This window comes from Anguilla rostrata, chromosome 4 (assembly GCF_018555375.3).
Source record: "Anguilla rostrata isolate EN2019 chromosome 4, ASM1855537v3, whole genome shotgun sequence".
Taxonomy (NCBI): Eukaryota; Metazoa; Chordata; class Actinopteri; order Anguilliformes; family Anguillidae; genus Anguilla; species Anguilla rostrata.
The window spans coordinates 30,561,271-30,577,288 of NC_057936.1; the positions used below are offsets into that span (position 1 = coordinate 30,561,271).

A 16,018-nucleotide genomic window follows, 5' to 3' on the forward strand; every position below is an offset into this window, starting at 1 on the left:
ATTCACTGCACCACCATGCCGCCCCCAGTTGTGAAGTCACTATAGAAACGTGTCTGCTGAACTGGTGCTGCTATTACGATTGCTGCACGCTGCAGTTATTTCTCCTTCCTCTGTGAGGCAGTGGCACCATTTAGTCAATAGTTGCCCTGGCAACAGGCACTGGGTAACACACAGAGCGCAGTGTTGATAGTACTGTCATATTCAAGAAGAGGCTGAAAGAGAATGAAGAGACAATCAACAGGAAATATTTGTTAAGGAAATTCAAGATAATATACACAACTATTATCATTACAGCTTTGTTCAGATAACATAGCAAAGATCTTGCTAAATTGCAATGCAGATATATACTGGCATCCTACAATTACAATTTGGTATTTAGCAGACACTCTTATCCAGAATGACTTGCATAGTACAGTATCAGGAGTCAACATTCAACACTGGCAGGGCAATGATTAACCTCCAAGTGCCATGGAAACAATAAGTGCATTCACATGATCTAGTTTTGTTAGCTTTCCGAGACAGCTTTTTGTAGTTCAAGTATTACATAGGCTATTATTTCTAGCACAAATATCACACCATAAATCCTATACCATAATAATAGCATTAAAGAGCTTTAATGAGTTTGGAACGAGTGTGCTGTAGAAGCCATTGAGGTAGCATAGATGGAAGGAATTAATGTATAGTAACAGAGAACATTAATATGTATTCAATTCATTAGAACACTCCAGGGCAGTGTCACCGGGCACTTTATGGGAACAAAGCAAATTGAGAGGCATCCGAACAAAAATAGACTGCTTTGTTATCTTCAGCGGAAGATGAATGACATAATTTAATTCCCTTTAATGCTTGATTTTTCCTCTTATTGGAGATTGTCACGGACCATTCATTGCATGGTTTAACCTCCTTCAGGGCACACATACACACGTGCAGACGCACACACAGGAGCACACAGATTTATATCGTGCTGATTTCTTCTTGCTTGATGAGCTTGGCAAGTCATTATGCGTAATGAAGAATTATTCTTCATCATTGCCTGGGAGAGGTGATATGCACTATTTCTCACAGTGAATCAGCGAGAGTGTCTGTGTGCGTGTGAGCGCATGAAAACCGACTCTCTCTACTTTTTTTTGTCTCCATTCTGTTAAAGGTTGTGTGTGTGGTTCACAACTTCAAAGGAAAGTTGTTGCTGAGTGAAAATCCACCACAGGACAGCATGACCAATGCTCCCATGATCAACCTGCCCAGAGTAGAGAGCCCACTGGAAAAATACATCGCCTCACAGGTACGGTGGCCTGGACTTCGAGTGCAAATGGAACCAGAAACACCCTCATTGGTTCAAGCTCTCCGCTATCAAGCTTTGTGAAGTGTCTTACAGTAGGTCGCTCATGACATGTGCTGTGTGTATACATATATCCTTTAGGTTTCAGACCTTAGGGAGGAAGAGGCACTCCCATCTACCTCATTCAAAGCACGGCTCATGAGGTTCTTTAGCTGGATCACAGGGATGAGTCGATTCGATCACCGGCATCACACAAGGCAATAAACGTATGCGCACCTGTGTGGAGAGAAGGCTGCTAAGGCTCTGGAGAATGCTAATGTTTGATTTGGCCCAGTTTCTTTCATATAAAAAATGGCACAAGTAAATTGTTTTTTTTTTTTAAACAACAAACAAAACAAAAAAAAACTTCCATGAAATTTATGAATACTATAATTTCATTCCATTATCCAGAGGACTTGGCACTCAAGTATTTGGCTGTTTGTGTGAACCTTATTCTGTCTGTTTGCTTGTTTTATCCACTTTGTCTGAAAATTCTCTATAAGGTCACATGGGCCTTACAGGCCTTAACAATACAGACCTTTAGTCTTTTCACTGATGTCTACAAATAAAAATGTCTACAAAATAGCCACACAAACACTGCACAGTGACAGTGGTTTACACCTTCCAAGAGTACTTGCAGCTGAGGTAAAAACTGTACTCAAAGCTTTAAGCACTCATTATACCCCTGTTTTCAACAAGTATCAGAACACTTGGTGAGTTTAATTGTGTTTAATAAAACTGTTTAATTCATATTTCTATCAGACCTGGAATGGCATTATTAGTTAAACCATAGAGTATGAATAAAGGTGTGCTTTTTCACAAAATAAAAACAACAGGCAAATCTTTGAACTACACATTGCTTGTGTGCGATTAATTCAGTTTCTTCTTCAATAATGGAACTTGTGGTTATTTGATTGACTGTGAGAAAATGCATGCTGTGAAATCTCTGAGAAGTATTTGCATTTTCTCCAGGAAATTTTTGGTTTCTTTTGGTGGACGTTTTCTCTGAAAGAAGTTATTGTAGTGATGACAAAAAATTTTACTGTTCCAGAGAAGAAAACACTTCCACCTCTGGGAAAGCTGAATATAATTGATATACTACAAATGTTCACTGTCAAATGAAAGGCATTCTGAAGCTTGATGCTGTCAAGCAAGGAAGACAGAAGATTCGCTGTATAGTGACAGTCAAGGCACCCACTAGATTTAAGGGTTCAATATATGGCAAAACAAATGTTTCAATATATCCTCCAAAGACCTGGTAATTAATTTTGTCCCCAGTGGCAGACAAGAGTCTCAATTTTTGGGTCTTAATCCCAAAAGCCATATGTTCTACTATGCTGAAATCTACACTACTAGGGACATTCAGCAAAATTAAAATAAGTAATATTTTTGAGAATATTTTTGCTACAATGCAACATGTTTTTGTCACCCAAGACACTTGCATTATGTCAAAAATGAAAATACTTACTGTTTTTTTTTCTGGTTGGATCACAGGAGGATATTAATACTAACAATAGTGAAGTACTTATAATAGAAATGTTTTACATATTAGTTGAAAATATGACAAATTGGCACTGAATGTCATACTCCAATACTTCTAAACAATGAGCAGTATATATGGTCATATTTGTATTGTGAAATCACTGCTTTAACGGTCTTAACAGCATTAGAGTCATATATAAGAATGATCACCACAGCCAGTGGACCACACAGGACCAAAAACGACACATTACAGTAATATGGAAATATCAGTCCTCTGTGTGATATCCTGTTCACTCACACTGTAAATGGGTAAATATTAACACCTATCCCTTTTCTGGTACAAATGGCTCGATTGCATCTCACCAGGCTCGTTTGGTTTCAGATTTGGGGAGCAGACAGGGGTTATATGGCAGTTGAACAAGATTATCAAGGTAGCATGGAGATACAGTGCTTCTGCCCGCAATGCATGGCTGCTTCTCTTGCTATGATGGGTTCTTCAGGCCATGGCAAAAATCCAAAGATGGCAGGTTTGGCTGCTTAAAAGCACTGGAGTGCTTCCACACACCAGTATGCTTGCCCTGCTGCAAGCCAAACCTGTGCAAAAGCTGCTTATATATACACTGCACTTCACCTAGTTTATATAATGTTATCATTTAAAAATATGTTTGATATTTCATTCAAATTTCAACTATGACATTTTATCCTATGTCCATCTGCATGAATGGTACCATCGTATTCTTGACCAATATGTACAAACAGTCTCAGATAATCCGTTTTAGCATTCCTGCAAGGATCTCATGTTTGTTTGTTTGTCCCACAGAATCACATCGCCTTCGCTGAAGTCACATGACGTTGAAGCCGCCGTTTGCCAGACGCATTGGACATCATCGCTGTTCACTGTCCAGTTGTCGTAGTGCAATGCTAATTCTCATTGTTTATAATAATTTAGTTTACACTCTCTTCATCCATGTCGGTGTTTAAAGATCCTCAGTCTTGACGTGAAATAACAGTGCATTTAAGATACTTCCTGCTTTTTCACATTTTTTTTTCAGATACTCTGATTTTTTAGCAGCCACTTTAGATCTTTTAGTGTTGTTTTAAGTCTATGTCTGAGACTAAAAGTCTATGAAGGCTCTTTTTTAAAGAAAGAAACCTGACCGTGGCAACTTCTGCAGTTTGTGTGCAGCTTGTGATTAAGGACAAAATAAATGGAATTACCCTACAACATCACAGATACACAAATACAACAAAATTGTTATATTTTTATGAATGGTGATCAATACATTTATTTTTTAGTGATATTTTATTAAGTTAATTCAAGCATTTCATTCGGTAACGTGGAATTCTCTTGTATTGGTAGAGCGGATACATGGAATTATGATCTCCCTAAAATATAAGACATAATATTTTTATGTTATAATATTTTGTATGCTTGTAAACTAAGCAATTTATTCAGGTTATTTTGATATTACGGATGAGCACTCTGTTTGAGAGGTATCATGTTAATACTGTGCTGTTTACCACACATGAACAATGTCCATAGACAAACAAAATGTTGATGTTTTACATGTCTGTGAAGCATTTTGTTTTGTGTGGCAATTGATATGCCATCAGTTGCCACAGATTGTGTGTGCATGTGTGTGTGTGTGTGTGTGTGTGTGTCTAGGAAGGTGCATAGAGAGAGATAGAGAAAGCCAATATGAAAGTCAATATGAGCTCATTGCAATGCATTTATCTGCTTCGCACATTATTACTTAAAGAATCGACCAGACAATCACTTGTATTTGTTAGATGGAATTCTGGGTAATTTCAATAGCTAAGTGAGAAGAATAATGGAGTCATGTTATATACACTCAGTACAACAAGGAACAAAGCCCCATATTGTGGGCATCCCCTGTGCAATTGGATTTTTGTCTTGATCAATGTTGTGAAAATGAATGGCACTCTGTCCCCTTGTTTCACCAAGGGTTCTCATACTATTGGTTGCAAACTTAAGGAAGAAATGTTGAAAAGCCAAATAAGATCAGTAACAAACAGTCTCAAATGCTTGCATTTCAACATCTTCTGTTGCTTTTTAGAAGCTTTTTGAAGTAAATGTTTGCTTAGTTTCCCGATCAAGTTGTTTTTAAAGGTGCAGTATGTAGGTTTTTTTTTTTAACACTTTTGTTCATATTTGGTTAAATTTCCTTCACATCCCAACAGATATCGATAAAATCCAGTCTCTCTGACTGGCCCAGGATCTAAAATCAGCCACTCATCAGCACCTGAATCTTAATAACAATCAGGGTAGTTTTCTGCAAGGAGCCCAATCAGAACAGTTCTTTCCATGTCAATCGTGTTGCACATTTACAGCACTATCAGAGCAGAGGATAGTGCTATAGCTAGCTAGCTAGCTAGTTGTCTAGAAAACAAAATAACATTGGTAGAGAACAGTCTGCCAAAATTACCAGTTCTGCCTTTGACTACAATGACTACTACTGATTACATATAAAAAAATAAAATAAAATAAAAAACTAGAAAAGACTGTCAAAGGATCAAAAAAGATTGAACCAATCAAGAGACAAGACTTGAGTGAACATTGGTTTGGCTTTCAGCGAGAGCTCAGGGACATAAAGCGACACTGAGCATGCAGTATTTCTGCTGGGCAAATAATTATTTGCTTGTTCTATTTTCATTGGAATCTGTTACTGCCCCAAACTTTGTCTAAAAAAATTAGCTAGTTAGCTAATGTATTTATCCCACTTTTATAGCTATGCTGTACGTTAGGTGTTATATTGTAGCTTATCTGTAGCAAGCTAGCTATGTTTATAGCTACCTATGCTGTTCAAGCGAAAAAAAATAAATCACACACTTCAGTTCCAGATTCATTTAGTAATGTTTATTTGACTAACGTTTCACCCATAACTTTGTCTGGGTCTTCTCAGGAAAAATACCGGTGTCTGCAATTATTTGCTGTTGTTAGCTCATAGCTGTATATAAAAACTAGTTTACATTCATTATGGTGACGTTATGAGTTTTACTTTCTAGACTGTGAATGAGGAATGATGTGCTTCACTCTCCCTACTTCACTTTTCAATGCTCGTGTGCTCTCTACAGTATTCAGGTGACAGGCAGCACACATGCCATGCCTGTGTTTGGAGGGCGGGGCTTTGGAGGGAGAGCTAAGGGTAGGGAGTGAAATATTTTTTTTCAAAATACAGCTCTCTCTCGCTCGTTTCTCCAAACTTTCATACTGCACCTTTAATGTGAAAGAGTTCTATCTACATTCCTATATGTGAATTTTAACACCCATTAATAGCGTTTATGTATTTTTAACATTAAATGGAACTATCCTGTCTGTCCATTTACCACTAGTATTTAGGCAAGTATTCACCCTTTCTATTTACTAGTACTCATATTTAACATAAATCCGAGTATGTTATCTGTGGAGGTATAATACTCATGTTTGTTCATAGTAAAATCACATTAATTTGTTTAAATTTACATGCATCAGCGACTCAGTATATTTCTGTAAGAGGTGAGACACGAGAATAGATGATTATTTATTACACTTTAAAAGATACCTCATGAGTACAGGTGGAAATTGTCATGTCATCAAATGTCAAATATAGCATCGTGCTTTAAATGATAATATTCCTCCAAAAGATATTTGCCAAAAGGATATGCAGATAAAGAATAGCATATTCAGATGCAATAGAAACAGTTTTGTCCAACATGTATGTGCACATGCATGAACACACACACACACACACACACACACAACCAAATATTTTTCTGAGCGCGTAAATAATATGCATAGTCAAAATAGCAATTGCTGTGATTACATCAATCTGAAGTGATATTCTATCCCGTAAACAGATGTATCTCTCCCTGAAATAAAGTATATTTAGCTCTTACATTAAACTGAAAATAGCACTTTAAATCAAGCTGATTTCAACATCTCCAGCTTCATCTCAGTTAGAAAAAATATAAATAACCACTAGACTACTTCTTAAAAATACAAAATTAAACTAAAATCATGTTTTTAAAAATCTGATAAAACGTGCATAGCAGCAGTGTAAACTTAAATCAGAAATATGAATAATATATTAATATAAGTCTTGATGTTTTTGATTAACTTGCAGTTTTATGTTTTTACAGTTATGTGCAGTTGTATCCTGACACAGTGTGATGTCTGTGTGTCTACACAAGGTGTATACTTGTGTATACTTTGTGCATACTCATGCAAGGTGCATATTTCTCCTAGTTCAAGTTACTTTAATATCCCAGACTCATGTAAGTTATAACTATTAAGGATTGGTACTGATGGCATTGTTGGAAATGTTTTAATATCTGGTTTGTCAATATAATGTTTATTTTGCTTCTGTTATATTATTATTTTTCTATCACACCGACTACAAAAATACAGAAAACACCACAAAATCATTATCAGATTGTACATATTTTTTTGTTGTTGCATATTGGATCTATGCAACATTTTGGAAAAATATTTTTGTTGGTTTTTGTCCGTTAAATTATTGTTCACAATTTAGACTGTTATATTGTTTCTAGGGTAGCTAATTGTATTGTGAGGATGTTATTGAAATTCTGGTCAGCAGGTGTTGTTTTTATATTATTCCATTGCAATCAGTTATCATGTTAACTTTTGTGTTTCTTTTATTACACTATGACCTTTTACACTGTAGGAAAATAAGAAAATGCACAGTCTTTCAATAAAAACAAAATGTACACATATGTGTGTGTTGCAAATATCTGAGAAGAGCTGCCTATAAAATAACCTGGAAGCTTTACAACCATACTATGAAATTTTGGCTGAGAAAGACCACTATTGGGCAATAATCGTTTCGGACACAAAATGTGGAAGCTGAGAGCATTGGAATGGGTTCATCTGCATTGTAGGACCTGCAGAATATGTTTCAGCGTGAAGTCCTGATCCTGCCATTGCTCAGTCTGTGGGGGCTCAGGATTCTGCTGTCGCATTGATTGGCACCTTATGTCCTGTAGGAAAAGAACCAACAAAAAACAAGCAGAGAGGGAAGGTGAATTACCCATTTGTATCTGTCTACCAGTGAAGAGCATTCATCTTGTGTTGTAGTCATAAGAAGAAAGTGATTCCTGACATTTGTATTTATTTATTTTTATTTAACCATTATTTAACCAGGAAAACCCCATTGAGATTGAAATCTCTTTTACAAGGGGGACCTGACATGAAACACAAAGTTACTTACACAACAAGACTTACACCTAACAAAATGTACAAACATCTGTGGAATGAGCACTGTGGAATGACATTTAGTTTCAGATAGGTATCTGCAGGCATTGTTTCCCAGTGGGGCACGTGCATTATTGTGTTACCTTGAGTGGGTTGCCTAGACCAAGAGTCTAACGGCCATGATGGTTTACACTTAGGTTTGAGTAACAAATTTACATTTTTTCAACAATTGCATATCACTATAGGTTCAATGGTCACTGATCTAAATGAAGGAAAACATTGATCCTGGAGAAATGTGTCTCAATTTTCAGGGAAAACTGCCATAGATTGACTAGCCTACAGCCTAAATTCAGCCAGAACTGAACTTCTTATTCAGGATCCACTGTCCAACCAAAAACAGTTTGGTCATTTTCTTCTGCCATTTTGTTATCAACTTGACATTTTAACAGCACACACAGATTTACAAGTCAGCCAAGCCATGCTCTATGCAAATAAATGCACTTCTTAGAAAGGCACCTCATTTAAAACATTGTCATATTATCAATATACTGCTATTCATTGATATAATTAAAGATGTCTTTGGCAAACTGCACCTTTAATAAACCTTAAAAGACTGTTGATAACGTACTGTATTCTGTAAAAAGACTTATCTTTTCACATTGGGGCCTATTTGAATACATCAAGGTTTTTTGTTGCATTATTTAATTACAGTACATTAGAATATATACCAGTTGGGTACATCAAAATGGTGATTAAGTGGTATGATGTCTTCTGGACAGATCTAGTTTACAGAGAGCTGAATACAGTGTGAAGAGGCGAGTCTTCAGAAAGCGACAGGTGTTCAGTGACTCAGTGCGGGGTCAGAGATGAGAACCGACAGGCCATGCAGAGGGAAGGGAGTGGACAGATGGGGCAGCAGCAGTAGACGGGCGGTGGAGGGGGCAGACTAGGGGTAGAGTGGGAACAGGGTGTGGAGCTATGTGTTAGCAGAGGGGTGATTTGTCAGTTCCGAAAGCTCTTGAAAAGAACACAGCAGAGAGCTAGGAAGTGTGGGAACAGATGGGCAGGGAGAGCAGCGCTCAAGCTGAACACCACTCAAAGGGTTGAAATGGAGTTTACAGTGATGTCGGCCGGGACGGTGGTGCACCAGACCAAATGGAAGCATGTAAAATTCTGCAGAAATACGTAGATTATGTATTCATAGGGGATGGCTGTTCTTCTGTAACATGAGGAAATGATCCCAGTCGTTCTAGCAGAACTACTTTCATGCATCACATAAACGTAAAGATGCCTATAAATGAGGAAAAGTGTTGTCTCATTGATTGATTGTATTTTAAATAGGACACAGGGTCCGGGGATGTGACTGCTTATGTGAGTGATGCTATTTCTTTTTGAAAATTTACTGAGAGATAAAAGACCAAAAATAGACTTGCGGTGTAACATTTATTTGTCAGACATTGTAAAATCACCATTCAGAAGAAGCTCTTTTTAAAGCACAGGTGTGGAACCAGGTGTGGGTTTCTGCATATCAAATGCAGTTCTTCTTAATACGATATAATGTTCTGGAGCAGAAACTGTGTGGCATGATGTATGTGGCTTCACAAAAGGAAATGTTACTGAATATATTCAGGAAACCGGGTAATTGACGCGATAAGAACCCTGCTCAGTCAAGCCTGGTGGGAATTTGTACAATGAAGTAACTTCATAAGAACAATATAAAGGAACAGCTTACCTTGGGCCGAGCTGCCTGGCTGTCTGGCTGACTGTCAGCAGGGTGTCCTGAAGGTCCTGTCGCTCCTCTTTCATCTCCTTCACTCTTCCACATGAACGGTCTGAACTGAGAACGAGCGTGCTGGCTGGAACCTCTGCTGACCGTTTCCCAGAGATAGAGGTGTGTGCTGGGTAGAATGCGGCCTTGGGTGACCCCACTGTAGATGGGCTGTCTGTAATCAGCGTGGCACAGCCTCAAGCTGTACCCCCCCGATCCCGAACCACAGTCTCGGAACCGGTGATAGGTCGTCTCGAATTCCTTCTGCCAGCTCGCACAAATATTCCGTGCCTGCACTCCTTCACGACCCAGAACCAGGCTTGCCGACCTGAGACTGACCGGTCCAGCTTCATCAACAGACACATAGCCACTGTGCGACCTCGCCCTCTGCTTCCCCCTGGTGGCAGCACTCTTGGGGCACAGGTCCAGCAACTTGCCAGATGCCCTGGTCTTGAGACCTGGTGTTTTGTGTGGCCAAAGCATGCTGCCAGCTGAGACCAGGTGGTGTGCCTGTTTTGAGATTTCCTGATTTTTCCCAAAGGCCATTTCCTTTCTTGGCTCGGCACATGCAGCAGAGAAGACTCTCTGGGCCAGTGGTATCAGGCTTTTCACTCTTGAATTAGCATGAGACGTCGGGTGGATATTTGGGCCAGAGCATTGTTTACAAGCGGACAGATCTGACTTGAGAAAATTTTGAGTGCTGGATATATCAAGCTGCTTGTTCTTGTGTTCTTTTAAATCCTTGTTAGATGACCTGATCGGAAGGAGAATCTTCTCAGGCAAATCCCCACCTTTATGTTCCTCAGCAACTTGGCCCAGCTCTTCAACGACAGATGCCGTTTGGGCCAGCAAATGACATGATACCACAATATTCCTTTCATCCAGACTTTCGCATTTCTGTTTAGATACAAAGGTACCCTCTTGGTAAAATTCATTCTCATCTATAATAAATGAGAAAACAAAAATGTTGATGAAAGTAGAAAACCTAATTTTTGCCAGGGTTCATACCATAGAGTAAGAGTATACATGGTCTGCATTTTGTTTACTGTATATCCAAAACATTCTGAAATTCACAGAATAAAATTTACTTCAATTTTCATCAAGAACTTAAACAGAACAGAAAGTGCTTGTAGCTCACAGCCATAGCGTTATTCACTGTGACCCTTAGCTGTACCTGCTGGGCTGAGTGAATATGAATATGAATGGTACGCTCCAAAATTTTCCAGTCATTTGACTTTGACTTCAAATGCCCTATTTATAGATTTCCTCACAGAGAAGCAGTAGGTTCTTTCCACAGCAGCATTTCCTTTTTAGCTTAGCCTGGGTATGCAGCCAGCACATTAGAACTGCTGAGACAGCTTCAACATGTTAGGTCTATGATTAATCAGAGGTAATAACTATAAATGTCAGGTCCAAGTCCACCCCCGCAAATGCTGATCAATAATGTACTTGCAGCTGCCTTCCGGAGGACTGGCCCTGGCTGAGGAAGCAGGGACACTGTTTTTGAACTAGTGCCACAAATGGAAACAGCTGTCTTGGTTTAATAAGTTTGCGTCAATCTGGTCTTAACAAGGTTATTTTTTGTTGCATGGGTACACACATATGCATGTGCACTCACAAAATGGGAACGGCTAGGAAATGTTGAGAGTAAATGAACAATGAAGCTGCAAGTAAAACTATTCTGTTTTGACAATATAAGGGGTCTTCTACAATTTTTTAACACATATTTTGAGTATATATACAACACATCATTATTCAAATGTATTATAAATCTATGGTCTGCTATGTTTACTTACCACAAAGACCATCAACTTCATCAGATACCTCCCAAGCACTGTAGAGAGGGTTCATTTTGCCATTTCTAGGACAACATTGTTGAATTTGTTACGACCAATTACATAAAACATCAATGTGCTTTAAACATTCAACCTTGATATTCAGTTTATTTTCTAGTTAGTTTAGCTGGTACTGAGCTATAGGTTAAAGGGGGAAGTCACAATACCACTCAAGATAATTTTTACTAAATACTATAACTGCACTTATGAGGCTATGAGATGTAGGCTGCATGGAAGTTTGAGATCAGCTAATTCTGTTCTGAAACGAAATTCTGACTGCATGCGAATACGCAATCATGTCATGAATGCAGTCATCGCCAACAGCCTAAATAGATTACGTTTACAATAGAACCTCTGAGACACTCAAACTCAGTTACAACCTATAAAGGTCCTTATTTTTACAATGCAAAAGTGTGAGCAACAAAGAAAAACATCAAATGGCCTGTCTCACAGACACAGATTAAGCCTAGTCCTAGACTAAATTCAATTTTAAATGGAGTTTTTCCATTTAACATCTTACTATTGATAAAATCTCAAAATTCTACAAAAACAAAATAACACAAAAGACCTTATCTGAGCACTATGCTAATTAAAGCAATGTAGGAAATGTAAGAATCATTAAGTATATCAACATTACATCAACTCCAACCAGCCTTCATTTCTTCAAAACAAACACACACACACACACACACACACACACACATATATATATATATATATATCATGTACAGCCATATTTCCTTGTGAAAGAAGGCCATTATGTGATAATCTGTTATACTTTGTAAATCTATAATAGCTCAGCTATATAACTGTGGGCTAAGTGCTAAGTGGTGCTGATTTACACAGTTGTACCCAGTAATTTCTTAAAATGTCTTTTAAAAGAAATCACACTTCCTAGCATCCAAGGGTTTTCCAGAAACAGCTGTGTAATAAATACACAGCAGGGCTCTGAAACTAGACGGCTGCAGAGACTGTAGGATTTAGTGACTTTAACAAAATGTGCAAGCTATTCTGTGGCATTGGAGGCAGCTCAACTTCCAAATGTTTTATAAATTGGAAATTTGCCAAAAAGCTCCTTGTTTTCTCTGTAAAATATTTTTAAATAACAAGCTATGTTAAAAGAAAGAAAGCAATATAATAGTATTAATAATAATATTGTTGTTGTTACTATTATTAATACTAATAAGAAGAAGAAGAAGAAGAAGAAGTTGTTCCCACTAAGCTCATGCCTATATGGAAAGGTTCCTGATTTGAGAGGATCTCTTTTCTGTTTTGATGAAATAACATTTTACATTTGCCTGAAACTGAGGGATACAGAACTGACCCCCAAAAACAAAACAAAATTGCAAATGAACCAAGACTCTCTCATGTGACTTACTGAAACACTGCTCTGCACCGTTCCATGTAGAGGAGGAAGATACATTTGAAAGGGAAATACCTATATTAGCATAAAGCCATGGTTTAAAACGAAAATAAAATTTTACCTGTTTCCTGTTGGGTAAGGCTTTTGTGGATACTGCCCCTCCTTCATATTCCCCTCTCTGTGAATCCAAATGTAAAAGAATTGATAAGAGCAAGCAGTTACACTCATGAATTGATTTCACCCCCACTGCTGTAATTACACTGATACACAACAGTAACCAGGAACCTTGGCATGGCTCACTAATTTCACTCAATACTCCGACTCAAAAACAGAGCCAAAGGTTGTTCCATAAGTCTAATATGGAAATGAAAAAAAGAGGTTCTAAGAACATTTTGATCCTGTAACAAACCTTTTTAACATAACCTTACTGTATAATGCAATCTGCTCACTCTCTTTAATGGACCAAGTATCACGGTAAATAAACTGACCTTAGAATGGCAACCTGAATCTCACCTGTCTCTCCCTGAGACAGCAGCAGTCTTCTCTGTGCCACATGTTTCTTTTTAAAATGTAATTTCCAGAACTTTGCTCAAGGCACAGAATATTATGAATTTATCTCAGAATTACTCACTGCTCATAACAAAAAAGCCACTGAATAGAATAGTCTAGTCAGCGTATTGCATTGGCAACAGTGTCTATGCAACGGTATGTAGCCAGTTTGTCTGGTTTTAGTAAGCTAGCTACAGCTCAGACTGGATTTCTTTATAAATGAAGGAGCTCTTCACACAGATGATATGGTTAGGCAATACAACTGAAACACAATTTCCAGCCAGTCTGAGGCACATGTTTGAAACAGTGGTGTTGTACTATCAGCAGTTGTGATGCAGAGTAACGAAATTAAGTCCATATCAGGCTCTAATGCTTTTCATTAAAAACACAGGTTTTCCCACTCGACACATCTTTTTCTTGCTCTCGCTTTCTCTCTCTCACACACACACAAACCACAGTAGTAGATTGTAGTCATTTGTCATGATGAACTACATAGGTTTTTCAACACAGCTATAAACAAGAACTGTGAAATTTGGGTCCTTAATGTTTTCCCACTGTGTGGATAAGCGAGAACCACCTACATTTATCTCCGGACACAGTGCCATCTGATTTGCTCAAATGTATTTGCTATAGTACATATTTTCTAGCACGGACAGCATCTCCAGGTGACCTCACGGTGAATTAAGAGTATTTGCATTTTTCATCAAAACTGTTCACTACGTAACAGAGTTGTCCAATGTCACCAGAATGGCAGAAGTACTTATCTCATTACTTCGGAAAATAAAGACAGCTTAAATCCCATCACTGGAAGCATGCCACAGACAGAGACAGTGCACTAGTGAGCAGCTATTTCTTTCCTTCTTTTTCCAGAAAGCAATGAGCTGGACAAAGCAGACACTTATGAATTCTCCAGCCTAAAAGCAGCCATTTACTCAAGCACAAATGTATTAGCCATTATAATTGGCTTTTTCTGTACCAGTGGATTTTGTACTTGCTTTTTAAAAATATGTGACCCATCACCCTCTTCTGATTGGTTTGTCCTCGCAACAGGCACTAGTAGCTCAGAAAATACTATGGAAACATAAACAGGAAACAAACCAGCTTTTGTTTCCTGGTTCTCGCTCCACCTGGCTTCAGTTCCGAAAACAGAGAAGTAGCTTATGGTTGCAGTGTTGCTTATCAAGTCAAAAAAATGAACACATGCTTAAAACTTTTTATTTGAATACTTCCTGTGCTACATAAATGGAGAATAACTACAAATTCAGAACAAGCTGAGGCCAATACTCTATTATGGGGGTAGGCATTAATTTTCTGCTTCTGCAGTACCTGTGTACATATGAGATTAGCCATACTGAAAAGGGATGTGGGGACAAAGACAGATGCTTCATCCGCACACTCCAGGTTTACTGGGTTTTAACTTCTCACTTTCCTCAAACGAGCATTTTTCTATTCAGAAGTGGCTGTCCATAGGCACAGTATTTAGGGACTGTTGCACCAAGCCCAGATGTTTAATCTGAAGAACAGGTGCGTGAGAGGTGTCAAGACAGAAATTAAGTGTCACATAGCAGACATGATGTGCGTTCCATGGTTTTTTCAATTTAATGACAGGCAGATGTACCACCGAGCAAATATAAAAGTGCAGCGTATAAAAACAGCCTTGGCAAGAGAGGCCTTTTGGCATCTGCTGACAGTCCTTAAATATGTGCTAACTGCTGTTGACAAACCCAGACTTCTGGTTTAATATTATGTTTGACAATATTCTGTTTTCAGAGATGGGTGTCAAGAGCTAGGCAGGGCACATGACAGTGAACCAATTCATGTGTGCTATTGATGAACTCATCTCCTCAGGTATCAGACAAAAATATGAATACAATTTACTTCATCATGGTTTTATCCCCCAATGTTGCATTCTTCAAATTTGCAGTGCCCGACACTATTTGAGGTCCATCCCATCACTGCAACACCCTCTGTCAACTGAGAACAGTGCAGACCAATGCATGCAAAGTGCATCTAGTCAGACTGTGCAGTCAGTGTGCCAGAGGATTGTACTACATACACATGTACTGTAGTACAGGCAGACTGCAGCCAGCTGATTCTGTTTTGGGGAGAACCCTGCTGAATGTCACCCTGACTTCCTGTATACTGTCCAGCAGGGCTGTCACTCTCACGCTCAGGATTCCATACCAGACGGTATGGTGCATCTCTACACTGAGAACCTATTTGCAATTTGCCTAGATTCACCACCCAACAGCCCCTAACATACGTATGCAGTAGATCGTTAGATACACTACACACATTATGTACTCGTAGTTTATTACTTTTTCAGTTTAAATAATAGGCTAATTCTGCATTTCCCCAATAACTAAAGAGAATGCTATTGCCAAAGTGGTTCTCCTCTGAAACACATTCTTCATTCTTTACAAGGGTGAGATTAGACTTTGTCAGAGAACACCATTAAGATTATTTTTAAGTATACATCAGTATGAATACC

At 38.4% G+C, this 16,018-nt stretch overlaps 2 protein-coding genes across 10 annotated transcripts in view; one reads left to right on the plus strand and one right to left on the minus strand.

The window, feature by feature from the left end:
• plppr5b (phospholipid phosphatase related 5b) overlaps positions 1–4,333 on the plus strand; it is a 67,367-nt gene extending 63,034 nt beyond the window's left edge. For 2 of the 7 annotated variants that reach the window (XM_064332204.1, XM_064332206.1), the window contains 2 exons: positions 1,148–1,282; positions 1,421–4,333. In XM_064332204.1, coding sequence (XP_064188274.1) covers positions 1,148–1,282; positions 1,421–1,543 — 258 coding nt within the window. In that variant the 3' untranslated portion in view covers positions 1,544–4,333. Of the gene's footprint in view, positions 1–1,147 lie in introns of all 7 variants that reach the window. The other 5 variants (XM_064332209.1, XM_064332210.1, XM_064332205.1 and 2 more) reach the window with 4 other exon arrangements.
• Positions 4,334–6,700: 2,367 nt separating this feature from the next.
• LOC135253200 (uncharacterized) lies at positions 6,701–15,948 on the minus strand. Of its 3 annotated transcripts, none has more exons than XM_064332203.1 (5): positions 13,492–15,948; positions 13,100–13,156; positions 11,577–11,641; positions 9,745–10,721; positions 6,701–7,798 (listed from the first exon to the last, which is right to left on the minus strand). In XM_064332203.1, the coding sequence occupies exons 2-5, from the start codon at positions 13,144–13,146 to the stop codon at positions 7,685–7,687; spliced, it is 1,203 nt and encodes a 400-aa protein (XP_064188273.1). In that variant the 5' UTR covers positions 13,147–13,156; positions 13,492–15,948; the 3' UTR covers positions 6,701–7,684. The 3 variants fall into 3 exon arrangements, with proteins under 3 accessions (XP_064188273.1, XP_064188272.1, XP_064188270.1); XM_064332202.1 differs by having other exon boundaries at positions 13,467–15,948; XM_064332200.1 differs by having other exon boundaries at positions 13,100–15,948.
• Positions 15,949–16,018: the final 70 nt, after the last annotated feature.

What these genes read in the sequence shown, in the direction of transcription:
- LOC135253200 (XM_064332200.1), bottom strand. Translation starts at nt 13,206, where the DNA reads ATGAGTGTAACTGCTTGCTCTTATCAATTCTTTTACATTTGGATTCAC. An exon ending in CCTTACCCAACAGGAAACAG is followed by an intron (nt 11,642 to 13,099) that starts GTAAAATTTTAT and finishes ATGTTGTCCTAG; the next exon opens with AAATGGCAAAATGAACCCTC. An exon ending in GCCAGGCAGCTCGGCCCAAG is followed by an intron (nt 7,799 to 9,744) that starts GTAAGCTGTTCC and finishes CTTTTCCTACAG; the next exon opens with GACATAAGGTGCCAATCAAT.